This window comes from Oryctolagus cuniculus, chromosome 14, assembly GCF_964237555.1.
Source record: "Oryctolagus cuniculus chromosome 14, mOryCun1.1, whole genome shotgun sequence".
NCBI lineage: Eukaryota > Metazoa > Chordata > Mammalia > Lagomorpha > Leporidae > Oryctolagus > Oryctolagus cuniculus.
This window is the reverse complement of record NC_091445.1, coordinates 49,737,361-49,749,982: the sequence shown is the minus strand read 5'-3', so window position 1 is coordinate 49,749,982 and position 12,622 is coordinate 49,737,361. Positions and strand designations below refer to the sequence as shown.

The window sequence follows — 12,622 nt, the reverse complement described above, 5'->3', positions numbered from 1 at the left end:
ATGCAATATGGCAAATTAAGCTCATGCATTTCTGTGTCCTATAACTTCCAAATATGCCAACAGCATTTACAATTTTTGAGAGCATTCATATGAGACAGAACACTACATTGAAATCACGAGACATCAATGCATTCTCATACATCAAAGCTGAGCTATGAAAAGCAGATTACAATACAGCATGGCTTGTACCCTGTTCCAATGGCAGTCAACAACTTCTGCTTCAGAAATCAGTTACTAACAAATATTGACAACTAAAGAATCGTAAATCTCATTTGTAAAGACAAATTAGTTTTGATCTCATGCTGAAGAGACAGCAAACCTCTATAGTTTAAAAAATGAGTTTGTCAAAATAATAACTATCATCAGATACAAATCTCTGATCAGTGAATGAGGGGCCTGCTTTGGACTGGGGATTTTGATGCACTGACTACAGTGATGTCTCGTGGTTACAGGCACTGTTTGGAATAACCTCTTCTGTTTCCTAGGTCAGAATAATAGTGATAAATTTATTGGTCATTATGCCTTCTGCTTAGTAGAGACCTTTCCCATGATACATTCTAATTAAAGCAATAAGACTACATACTGATTATTTGGGCAATATAGCTGATCTAGTGTAAGTGTCAGCCTAAAACTTTCTAGTTATGTGAATGTTTACAAATTTCTTCCAGTCTCTGTATTTTGGTTCCCCCCTATGTTAAATAAGATACATTACTAATACTGAGTCATAGAGCTTTTATGGGGATATATTAAGTTAACTTGTGTAAACACTGAGAATGCTATTGAATAGTAAGCTTTAAAAATGCTAATTATTATTGCAATTAAATATATTTAAAATTTTAATGTGTCATTTCAAATGTCTACAGCTTCATAAAGACTTACATTAAAGCATTTTCTTTTGTGATATCCATTTTCTTGTATTTTTTCTCTTTCCTTCAACATGCTAGCAGTCACCATTGCTGATAATATTAGATAATAAAAAAGAAATAAATATAATTCATTAGAAATGGTTGTCTACACTTGTGGCAAAGAAACCTGCATCCTATATCAGAGTACATGGTTCTGGCTTCTGGCACCCGTTTCCTGCCAAAGCAACCGTGAGACCTGAATTGAGTTCTCAGCTCCCAGCTTTGTCCCAGGCCTCACCATGGCTATTGTGACATTTGGAGAGAAAAACAGCAGATAGAAGCTCTCTCTTTTTCTCTCAATATCTTTAAAACAGAGACATCATGAAATAAGGCCCCTTGGCCAGCGCTGTGGCTCAATAGGCTAATCCACCTAGCAGCACTGGCACAGCAGGTTCTAGTCCTGGTCAGGGCGCCGGATTCTGTCCTGGTTGCCCCTCTTCCAGGCCAGCTCTCTGCTGTGGCCCGGGAGTGCAGTGGAAGATGGCCCAAGTGCTTGGGCCCTGCACCCCATGGGAGACCAGGAAAAGCACCTGTTTCCTGCCTTTGCATCAGCGTGGTGCACCGGCCGTAGCGCGCCTGCCGCGGAGGCCACTGGAGGGTGAACCAAAGGCAAAAGGAAGACCTTTCTCTCTGTCTCTCTCTCACTGTCCACTCTGCCTGTCAAAAAAATAAATAAATAAATAAATAAAAAGAAATAAGGCCCCTGGTTTTTGTTTTATAAAGTTAACTCATTATATAGTATAATAAAACATTAATAATTCCTTTATATTGTTGAAGGAGAGATATTTTTGTAGCTACCAAATTGATAGTTAATTTTTTTTCCATTCACCTGATTTTTTTCTTATCCTTAGACGCATGATGATTCTACCTCTGATCTGGCCTGTGCTTGTTGTGGTTGTTCCTAGATGTCTCTCAACCCCCAACCTTTCCCATAGCCACTATTAAAGAATTTTTTACTGCTTGAAAAAGTTTTAATATTCAGCAGGTTAAGGAAACCCATGGTCAGCTTCAGAATTTTAGTCTCTGCTGAGCTTTCAAGGTGTCAAGACCCTAAAATAATATGAACAGCAGGAGTACTAAATCTTTCATTATTTCCAGTTTCCCCTTGAGCATACTGACTTTGCAATAAAGAAGCTGTCATTACACTCTTCTTTATTGCAAGGTGGGTAATAGCTACAGCGAGAGAATAAGGAACTGTGTCAAGTTCGCCTAAGTGCCATTATGATTAATGTGCAATCATTACACATTTGCATCTACTCTTTTCATATGCAGGTACTTCATAGATTGGAAGAGTGATGGGGACAGCTACTTTACAATAGATGGAACTGAAGGAACCATCGCCACTAATGAATTACTGGACAGAGAAAGCACTGCACAGTATAATTTCTCCATAATTGCGAGTAAAGTTAGTAAGTATGGCATGGATGGAATCAATGTTATACTGCAGTTTTGTGGATTTAACACTCTTAAATGAGTCCCTGCTGAGGTGTTTTTCATTTCTGGACTGACAGCTGAGTGCTCTCCTGGGGAAAGTTGGAAACCTGTTCCTTTTCCTCATAGCATAAGTCCAGTGAAATTGTGACAGCTGCCAATGAGCCCTGTTTGCTAGATTGCATAAATACCTGGTAGTGCATTTCATTGTATGACCTACTTCTTTCCATGGTGCACCCTCAAAATTTCTCTGGAGTTCCAGCTTCTCTTTCACACAGGATTCTTGTACATATCATTCAGAGTTTCATAGGCCAGGCAGATGGAAGCAATCATATGCTGTCACCATTCTGAGATATTTTCTAAAATGGAATGGAGCATATGTAACAACATCCCTCTTCCTTCTCTATCCTTTCATAGAGTGTACTTTTAATAAGTATTATCATGGAATAGACAGGAGTTTCAAAAACAATTCTTTAAGGAATTGCTCACAATCTGTAAGAACATTAGGAATTATTCCTTATGTTGGTTTCTGCTTGGTCCAGAAGAGATTCCTGTGGACTGAGAGTGATTATAGATCTTATTTGACTGAACAATAAAGAATATTATCACAACTTCCTCATGTAACAGTATAGGATAAGGGTGACACCATTTGACTATTTTAAAAATTTTTTATTTGACAGGTAGAGTTATAGACAGTGAGAGAGAGACAGAGAAAGGTCTTCCTTCCGTTGGTTCACTCCCCTAATGGCTGCTATGGCCGGCGCTGAGCCGATCCGAAGCCAGGAGCCAGGTGCTTCCTCCTGGTCTCCCATGTGGGTGCAGGGCCCAAGCACTTGGGCCATCCTCTGCTGCCCTCCCAGGCCACAGCAGAGAGCTGGCCTGGAAGAGGAGCAACTGGGACAGAATCCAGAGCCCCAACCGGAACTAGAACCCGGTGTGCCGGCGCCACAGGCGGAGGATTAGTCAAGTGAGCCAAGGAGTCAGCCTTTCTCTTGACTTTTGATATTCTTGTTAATGTACATTCTCTCAGTCCTTGCACTTATGGTCTCTTAAAAGGTTTCAGGAAATCCCTTCAGAAAACCTTCCATTTGTTTTCCTTCTCATCTTGTGCATTTGGTAAATGTTGTGTATCTTGGCAGTGAATTCCATGTTTTAATGCAAGGAATAGCTTGAACATTTCTGTTGAGAGATTTTGATCATTCTCAAAGCAGTAGGAGTACAAATATGAAACAGTTTTATGTTTCTTCAACAGCTGCTTCCAAATGTGAAGTCAGACAACTTTTCCCAGATCTTAAGGATGTTGGTAGCCATCCTCATTACTTTTGCATTATTCTGATTATTAAAAGTCCCGGGAGAGTACATATAACCTCGTGGTTCAGATGCCCCTCTTCCACACCAGAGTAATTAGGTTTGATTCCCAGCTCCAGTTACTAACTCCAACTTCTTGATAATGCAGAGTTTGGGAGATAACAGGAATGGCTCAAGTAGTGTGGTTCCTGCCACTATTTTTTGGAGGCCTGGATTGAGTTCCTGGTTCCTGGATCCAGTCCTGCCACCGCCCTGGCATTTGGAGAGTGATTGAACAGATGGGGACTCTCGTTCTCTCTCTCTGTCTGCAACTCTATTTCTGTCAGTGTCTCCACTTCTCAAATGAATACATTTATTCTACCATAAAAGATCTTGTAGCTACTACTTTGTTGCTATGCTTACTCTGTATTTCCAATCAAAATCTGACTACCCTGAAGCTGCTGTACTACAGAGGTCAAATGGTGCTGTTCTGCCTAGCTTTTCAACCGTACCTTCCAGTGTGCTTGATGTATGACTGCCTGGGAACCCTAGTCCAGTTCACTTGACACCTGAATATCACTGTTTAAACTCCATTAGTTCCTTGAAATAGAATATTAACCCACCCAAGCCCTGCCTGTGTTCTTATTTTTTATTTTATTTATTTATTTATTTATTTATTTATTTATTTTATTTTTTGACAGGAAGAGTAGACAGTGAGAGAGATATAGAGAGAAAGGTCTTCCTTTGCCATTGGTTCACCCTCCAATGGCCGCCGCGGCTGGCACACTGTGGCCGGCACACCGCACTGATCTGATGGCAGGAACCAGGTACTTATCCTGGTCTCCCAAGGGGTGCAGGGCCCAAGGACTTGGGCCATCCACCACTGCACTCCCTGGCCACAGCAGAGAGCTGGCCTGGAAGAGGGGCAACAGGGACAGAATCTGACGCCCCGACCGGGACTAGAACCCGGTGTGCCAGCGCCGCAAGGCGGAGGATTAGCTTAGTGAGCCGCGGCTTCGGCCATGCCCATATTCTTATGTGTAAAATTATAAGACTATGCTTATTTTAAGTAGCTAAAGATTGGGAATATTTGTTGTTATACAGGAATAAGTATATGGAGTCCTATAAGAAAACATAAACTGAGAATATTTTTTGTGGGGGTGTAATGGTTATATGTATTCTCAAGTCTGTTGGTATGGAAAGCAAGTCAGGAAATAAAAATGCACAGATCTCTTCTTATTTATTTTATTTTATTTTATTATTATTTTTTATTTTTTTGACAGGCAGAGTGGACAGCGAGAGAGAGAGAGAGAAAGGTCCTCCTTCTCCATTGGGTCACCCCCCCAATGGCTGCTGCAGCCAGCGCGCTGTGGCCGGCGCACTGCGCTGATCTGAAGCCAGGAGCCAGGTGCCTCTCCTGGTCTCCCATGTGGGTGCAGGGCCCAAGGACCTGGGCCATCCTCCACTACACTTCTGGGCCACAGCAGAGAGCTGGACAGGAAGAGGAGCGACCGGGACAGAATCCGGCGCCCCAACAGGGACTAGAAGCCGGTGTGCCGGTGCCACAGGCAGAGGATTAGCCTATTGAGTCGCAGCACTGGCCACAGATCTCTTCTTTCTATACTCATATTAGTGCATCTTTGGTTGCCACAGTTTTGGAGGCTGAAATAGCCTGAAAGGCAGTTTTGCAAGTGAAATTTTGTGGCATCTTTGATGGTGGCAGCTCTGGGCTTTCCATATGCATAAGAATCTGATGTGGATACTCAGTAGAATACCTTTCAGCTTCTCCATCTTAGGGTTCTTTTGCTCAACAAGCAGCCTTCCAGTGAATCAATAGCATGGTTTATAAGTTGTATCTCCTTATTCTTGTATCCACTTGACCCTAAGGATGTTACCACACCTTTACCAGGTTAAACAGATACATTACAGGCTGCTGTTCTATGACCTGTCTCCTCTACTTTACCACCTCCTTTCCAATCCATCCTGTTCTCTCAGGCTGGCAGAGATCATCAAGTTAACTGGCTAAACAGATGTCACAGGGAGAACAGAATGACAGTGTTCTCATTCCAGGGGATGCTCCTTCCCCATTCTCTTATGTTGTTTCCCTGAAGTCATTCTTCACGTTTGGCATTTTTCTTCTCTCCCACACAGCACCTTATTGCTATTGCATATGCTATGCCTTATTTCCTTCTTGCTAACTTTCATTATGTGATTCATTCAGAATTTTTGGGACATGCTCACTTGCAAGTGAACTTTAGTTTTCTAAGTCATCTGGCAATAGAGTGAAAATGAGTTGTTAAGTCATGGAATCGAGGACCTCTGTGATTCATGTTATGTACATTTCAGTAGCTTGGGCATAATAAGTGATTGCTGACCAGAAGCAGTCTCCTCAAATAGCTTCTGCTTATTATAGACAAGTTGTCCACAATAAAATATTGTTCAGTACAAAAATACATAGTGAACTTTAATTTTCCTATTTAAATACATAAAACATGTGCCTCTTAGAAGTCTGTGGTGATAGTACCTTAACTCCAAATAATTATCTGTATATAATTCCATGATCATCTGCACTGTACCTATGATAGATTGCTTTGTCCCCATTGGCTACAGAGGCTATCAAAACCATTAAAGTCTGAGACACCCAAGGTCTCCTCTCAGAATCTTGAGCTTCAACCATTTGGAGAAATATATTTATAGTGCAAACAAGTGATGCCTGAAAGCTTACATTACTTAATTTTATGGAACCCTTATTTGTTTGATGTGGATACGATTGATATGTGTGATGGCTCTATTGCAACTATTTGCTGGTTGTAGTTTTTACCTACATGTAAATTAGGAAAACTTAGCATGTAGAATCAAATAAGTTATGCTGGCCCTCAGAGAACATAGGCAGAACTGGAATTTAAACAAAATTCACACATACACAAACTAAGAGTGATAGGATGATTCCAAACTAATATTCGTGCAATGGACCTCTGATCAAAAACTATTGGATTTTAGCAAATATATATTCTATCTGCTGAGACAGAGTATATATTTGCATGAAAAAATAAATAACCTAAGCCCAAATCTTGCAGCAGTTAAAGATTTTGTAATAAGAAAAGCTAATTGTGGATTTTTAGTTTATTTTAAATTCCCAGTTTAAAGTGAATTGTCTTCATAGTCTAATGCCTAAGAGTGCCTTCATTGATCAAACCAACTGAACAAGGAATACAATCAGAGTGAGTGAATAAGAAACAAGTAGCCCATACTTTCCCTACCTGGCCCTTTTATAAAAATAATCAGGTGAAACGAAATGGTACAATTAATTAAAAGACAGTGATTAGTCAATGTCACTATAACTGGAGGTACAGATAATTTTAATTAGACCCGTAGTAAATCTTTAATGCATTACTGCTTTGCTATTTTATGTTATTAACCTTGCAAAAAAGAAATGGACATGCCAAAATTTATTCAAATTATCAGGAAGATTGGGTGGAAGGCACAGTGGCAGGAATTAAGGTGCCAGTTTTGACACTGACATCTCGTATGGGAGTATTGATTTGAGTTCCATCTGCTGCACTTCCAATCCCACTTCTGACTGATGAGCCTGGGAAGTAGCAGAGGATGACACAGGTACTGGAGTCCCTGGAACCCAAATGTAATACTCAGAGAGAATTCCTGGCCCTAGTTTCAGTCAGGCCCTGCCTGGGTGTTGTTGCCTTTTGAGGACTATACCAACAGATGGAAAATCTATCTCTCTCTGTTGCTCCCACTCTGTTAAACTTATATTTCAAATGAATAAATAAATAAATAAATGTTTAAAAATATATATCAGGAACTATCAATAGGCAAGTGTTCTTATTTTTTTAGTGTTTCTGTAACACATATCACTAATTAAAAACCACTAAAATGACTTGCTAAGTCTCTAAGATGATTCCAAAGACAGGTCTCTTCTTGGTCATGTTAATTATCCAAATGACAATGAATTGTTTCTATTCATTACAGAAAGGGTAAAAGAAAATCAGTGAATTTCTGTTTGGGAAAATTTTATATATAAGCATTTTCCTTATAAATTGTAATTAAATTGTCAGATAACTGATTTCTAGATTTTTCTATGTAGAGAAATTTTATATTGTCATTTTATTACTTTACATAGAGTGATATCATATCTACCTGTATAGTAAAACAAAATGCAAGATTGAGATTCATAGTTCAGGCTCAACACGTAAATTCGTGCATTTGTTTTTCTCAACTGTTGAGCACCATCTTTTTTGCAAAGCAGAATTGCTTATAGATTATGAGAGAACTAACACTGGTGTCTGTTCTCAAGGACATTGTAATTTAGGGGTAGTAAGAAACTAACCAAGATAATGAATGTTAGTAAATTATAACTAGAAAAATTATGCTGATTTCCAGAAAATTCAAATTTAATTTAATTTCCATATAAATTTTATAGATAGGCTGCTGACATTATGATCAACACAGGGTAGTCATTAAATTAAGAAAGATTCAAACCAAAACATATAATTTTATGGAAGGATTTTGTAAGTGGTACTTTTGTCTGTATACTAAATAGCCATGAAATGGTATTCCTAGCCCAACTGAAAAGACAGTAGCTTGTTTCTATAGAATTACATTGAGTAATAATAAAGATATACTGCAACTATATATGGCTAAATATACCTTAGTCAATTTAATTCTCACATGTTCCATAAAATGAGTATTATTTACTTTTCATCTTTTTAAAAAATTTACTGACAATAATTGAACATTTTTGTCTATAGTGTGACATTTCAATACATACATATGATGTACACAGATTAAATAAGTTCTTTTATATTACACAATTGTAATCATGGAGTTTTTCTTTTGCTTGTTCACAAAATGTATACTAGATTATTCTGAAGTACAGTCACTCTATTGTTCTGTGTAACACTAGAAACTTATTTGTGCAATCTAAGTTTGATTTGATATCTGTTACTCAAACTCCCTCCATTCTGCCCTACTCTTCCCAGCCTCTATTCTGCATTTTTTTCTTTTCTTTTCTTTTCTTTCTTTTTTTTTTTTTTTTTTTTTTTTTTTTTGAGCTTCCACAAGGATGTGGTAGTTTCTTTATTACAGAAGTCAGGAAATGGATGCTGACAGTCATTTGGTTTCAATCAAATTTCAGAAAACTGAAGACCAAGAGATGATCTGGAGTTCAGGATTCTCCACCTTAAAGCACATTCAGTGGGTTGGATTCCAACAGTCCATGAGCCACCTATTAGTTTGTCTTTGGATCATTCAATTATTTTAAATGTTAATAGTGGAGCTGTTGGAGAGATGTTGGTCAAAGGATAGAAAATTTTAATTATATAGGAGGAGTAAAGTTTAAAAACCTATTGCACAGCATAAAAATATGGTTGATAAGACTGCATTTCTGAAAAATGCTGAGAGTAGATTTAAAGTGTTCTTGTGATTTTCATAATACAGTATAATAAATTATTTTAATTTGCAATATGCATGTAATTGAAGTGAAATGGCTTAAATACTTTAATTACTTTTAAATTATTTTAAAATCTTATTTATATATATTTAAGTTTATTAGATAGGTCATTCATTAGAATTCTATTGTGAATTTGCATTTTATCAAGAAAAGACAAAAAAATTAAAAATGGGAACAGGAAAATACACATGCAACCATATGTTTATGTCAGTGGTATAGTTAGGCAGATTTTTATCAATGTCCAATAAATGCAAATTACTAGAGAAGTCTCAAGCTACATTCAAAGATTCTAATGATTTAATTTTTAAGGATTTTTTTCATAATTTCCCTGTACATTGAAAGATTTTATCTTCCAGATATTATACTCTTATTAAGCATATTTATTATATATTTTTTACCTGCTTACCAAGATTGATGATCATTCTATTTGCCAAACATCATGTCAGTTGAAATAATTCCAAAAATTATGTTTTAATTAACATCTGAATAAAATAATATGTAATATACCACATGGAAGCCATTTATAAATATTTTTAAAAGTACAACAATTATCAGACTTCCAAACACTCCTATTGGAAACTGATATATGAGCCATTTTTTAGGTATATAGCATATATGCTTCCCAGTTTTTCATCTCTGTAGTCAATGGAATCACTACACATCCATTACTAGGATTTTTTTGAAACTAGTTAACCCATTCAGGATGTGTCTACTAATGCCTAACTGTAGACTTTCAAGCCAGGGATAGAGTGTGGGAAGGAAAGGGAGATCTGGTAGTTATGCTCAATAATACATGCGGCCTCGACCTGCGAGGTCCACATGGCCGGGATGGTGGGATGATGGCGTTCTTCGACAAGCAGCACTGGAGAAAAGTTTCAGTGAACATGTCCACTTTCTTACCGACCAAAAACACCTTTGAAAGGGCAGGCCGAGGGGGCATTAACTGATTCAGGGCAATACTAATTTTATAGGATGAAGCTGATATTGGCACTGCTATGCTTCTCCAATCAGCTTTAAAGTCACTTGGGGAAATGTGCCTGGGTCTCCTCCCCCCTGCCAGCAGTCAGGTTTGCCCATAAATACAGGTAGAATATGCCCCCCTGCCTTGATGCCCTTGATGAAGCAATACTAATCATAGAAGGGGTAGAGGATGGCACACAAATAGTGGATTAAGTAGCACTTATCCTAAAACTGGATCAAGAAAGAAGACAGTGACTGTAGGTGGACCATATTGATGTGCTGGGAGAGAAAAGGCAGCAACATTTTAAACGTATTCTCAGCTACTTAACTGCTATTCATGTACAAATTTTATTCTTAGGGAGGAAGGTTGCTGGATCTTAGAAAAGAGGTCTTTTCTTTATGGATGAAGTATTCATTACTTATGGTGTATTATCTACTATGTGACAAGCACATCAAGGTTTCGTGGCTTGCAACAGCATATACTATTTCACAGTTTCTGAGGATTAGTAATCTGTTCTTGGTTAAGCTAAGTCGTTTCATAAGGCTGTAATTAAGTTCATTCAATGGCTGATGAGAAAATTCAGATTTTTTGTGGACTATTAGACTCCACCTTTGAAATTTCACTGGGTGTTGGCCCAAGTCTTTGCTCAACTTCATGCTCCATGATCCTTTCCATGAGACAGATCACAATATGGTCGTTGGTGTATCAAAATGAAAAGAAAATGACAGTTCCAGCAAGAAGACAGCTCATCTTTATAAATTATCTCATCTCAGAAATTATATCTCATATTGTTCCCATGATCCTTCAATAGAAGCAGCCCACTAGATCAAGGGCACAGAGAAGGACAAGGAGACACACAAGACTGCAAATATCAAGAGGTAGGGATCATTGGGAAGCTTTTCATAAGGTTGCTTACCATAAGAGTTCCTTGGAACAAGCAAACATCTTAAAAGAAAGAATTGTTAGGAAGTTTATTATGTTGTCTGAATACTCTTAAAACAATGAGGGAGATGAGATAATATGTCTAAGTACATTAAATACACAATCAAAATACAAAGTGATCTAGATAGGAAAGTATTAAAACAATTCTAGTATGAAGCATAGCATATTCTGCCACATAGGAATGGTTGTTTGAGCTGTCTTTAAAAGACAGAAAAGAAATATTGTCATGGAGGAAACAGGATGTAGAGTTTCAGAAAATGTTGTAAGCAAAGGTGTAGAGATATCAAAGGTTATGTAGAAGGCAGATGTTGCAAAGAGTGTGATAGAGTTTTTCGAGAATATATGGAGGGAGTTATGAAAAGTATTTACTTTGCAAAAGGAATCCTGAGACCTCGTCCAGGCAAATTGAAAAGCTTTATTAAGAATTTGCACTTTTTCCAGTAGGGTTATAAACTCAATTATAATTCCTATTGTTGCCACCTGTGTTTCTCTAGTTTAAAACAGTCTCAAAAGGCCTATGAATTCTGCAAATTTTCCATCCTTTCGGTTTGGAAGATGGTTATGTTCTTGGATTTGTATTCCTGTGAGCCAGTCAGTGCTGGTTTATAGTGTATCAACCCAGCTGACCATGGTTAACATCCGCAGGGATTAAGTGACATAATGAGTTTCTATTTTCTGAATTGCCTGAGCAGCAATATTCTCGTCACTAAATTGGCCACAAATTTAAGGAAAAAAAAGATATTGATACTCCTATACACCCTGACTTTGATTAGGTGTCCTTGGTTTGGTCTTTTCTTCTGTACTAGTATCCCTCACTATCTCAACAAATATCACTGGCATCATAGTCAGCTGAGACAGTTTGTAAAGAACATATTTTTAGACAGAAAAGGAGATGTTGAGCCGGCGCCGTGGCTCAATAGGCTAATCCTCCACCTTGCGGCGCCGGCACACCGGGTTCTAGTCCCGGTTGGGGCGCCGGATTCTGTCCCGGTTGCCCCTCTTCCAGGCCAGCTCTCTGCTATGGCCAGGGAGTGCAGTGGAGGATGGCCCAGGTGCTTGGGCCCTGCACCCCATGGGAGACCAGGAAAAGCACCTGGATCCTGGCTCCTGCCAGGATCAGCGCGGTGCGCCGGCTGCAGCGGCGGCCATTGGAGGGTGAACCAGCGGCAAAGGAAGACCTTTCTCTCTCTGTCTCTCTCTCTCACTGTCCACTCTGCCTGTTAAAAAAAAAAAAAAAAAAAAAAAAAAAAAAAAAAAAAAAAAAAAAAGAAAAGGAGATGTTGAGTCAGAATTTCTGGAATCATTGCCAATAAGTTTACATTTTAAGCAAGCTTATCAGGTTATTCAAATGGGGACTCGTCTGGGAACCACCAAGCCAAATTCTCAAGTGTCCTTATGATGAGCACAAATTTGGGGATACTGAAGAGTGGAATTCATCACCCTGAATATATATATATAAATATATATATATATATACACACACACATATATATATATATATCTGTAGAGTTGACTTTCGAAGACAAAATATAATCAGTAGTTTGTTTCATTTCTAAATCAGTTGTAATTTTTTCTTCTTATAATAGACCAAATATTTGCTTTCCTCCTACTTTTCTTGAATGCCTTGTT

The 12,622-nt window shown here is 38.2% G+C and overlaps 1 protein-coding gene across 7 annotated transcripts in view; it reads left to right on the top strand.

Annotated features, from left to right (window-relative positions):
• CDH12 (cadherin 12) overlaps nt 1-12,622 on the top strand; it is a 1,101,741-nt gene that overhangs the window by 1,074,244 nt on the left and 14,875 nt on the right. For all 7 annotated transcript variants that reach the window (XM_017344661.3, XM_051853848.2, XM_051853852.2 and 4 more), the window contains one exon: nt 2,178-2,314. In XM_017344661.3, coding sequence (XP_017200150.1) covers nt 2,178-2,314 — 137 coding nt within the window. The remainder of the gene's footprint in view (nt 1-2,177; nt 2,315-12,622) is intronic.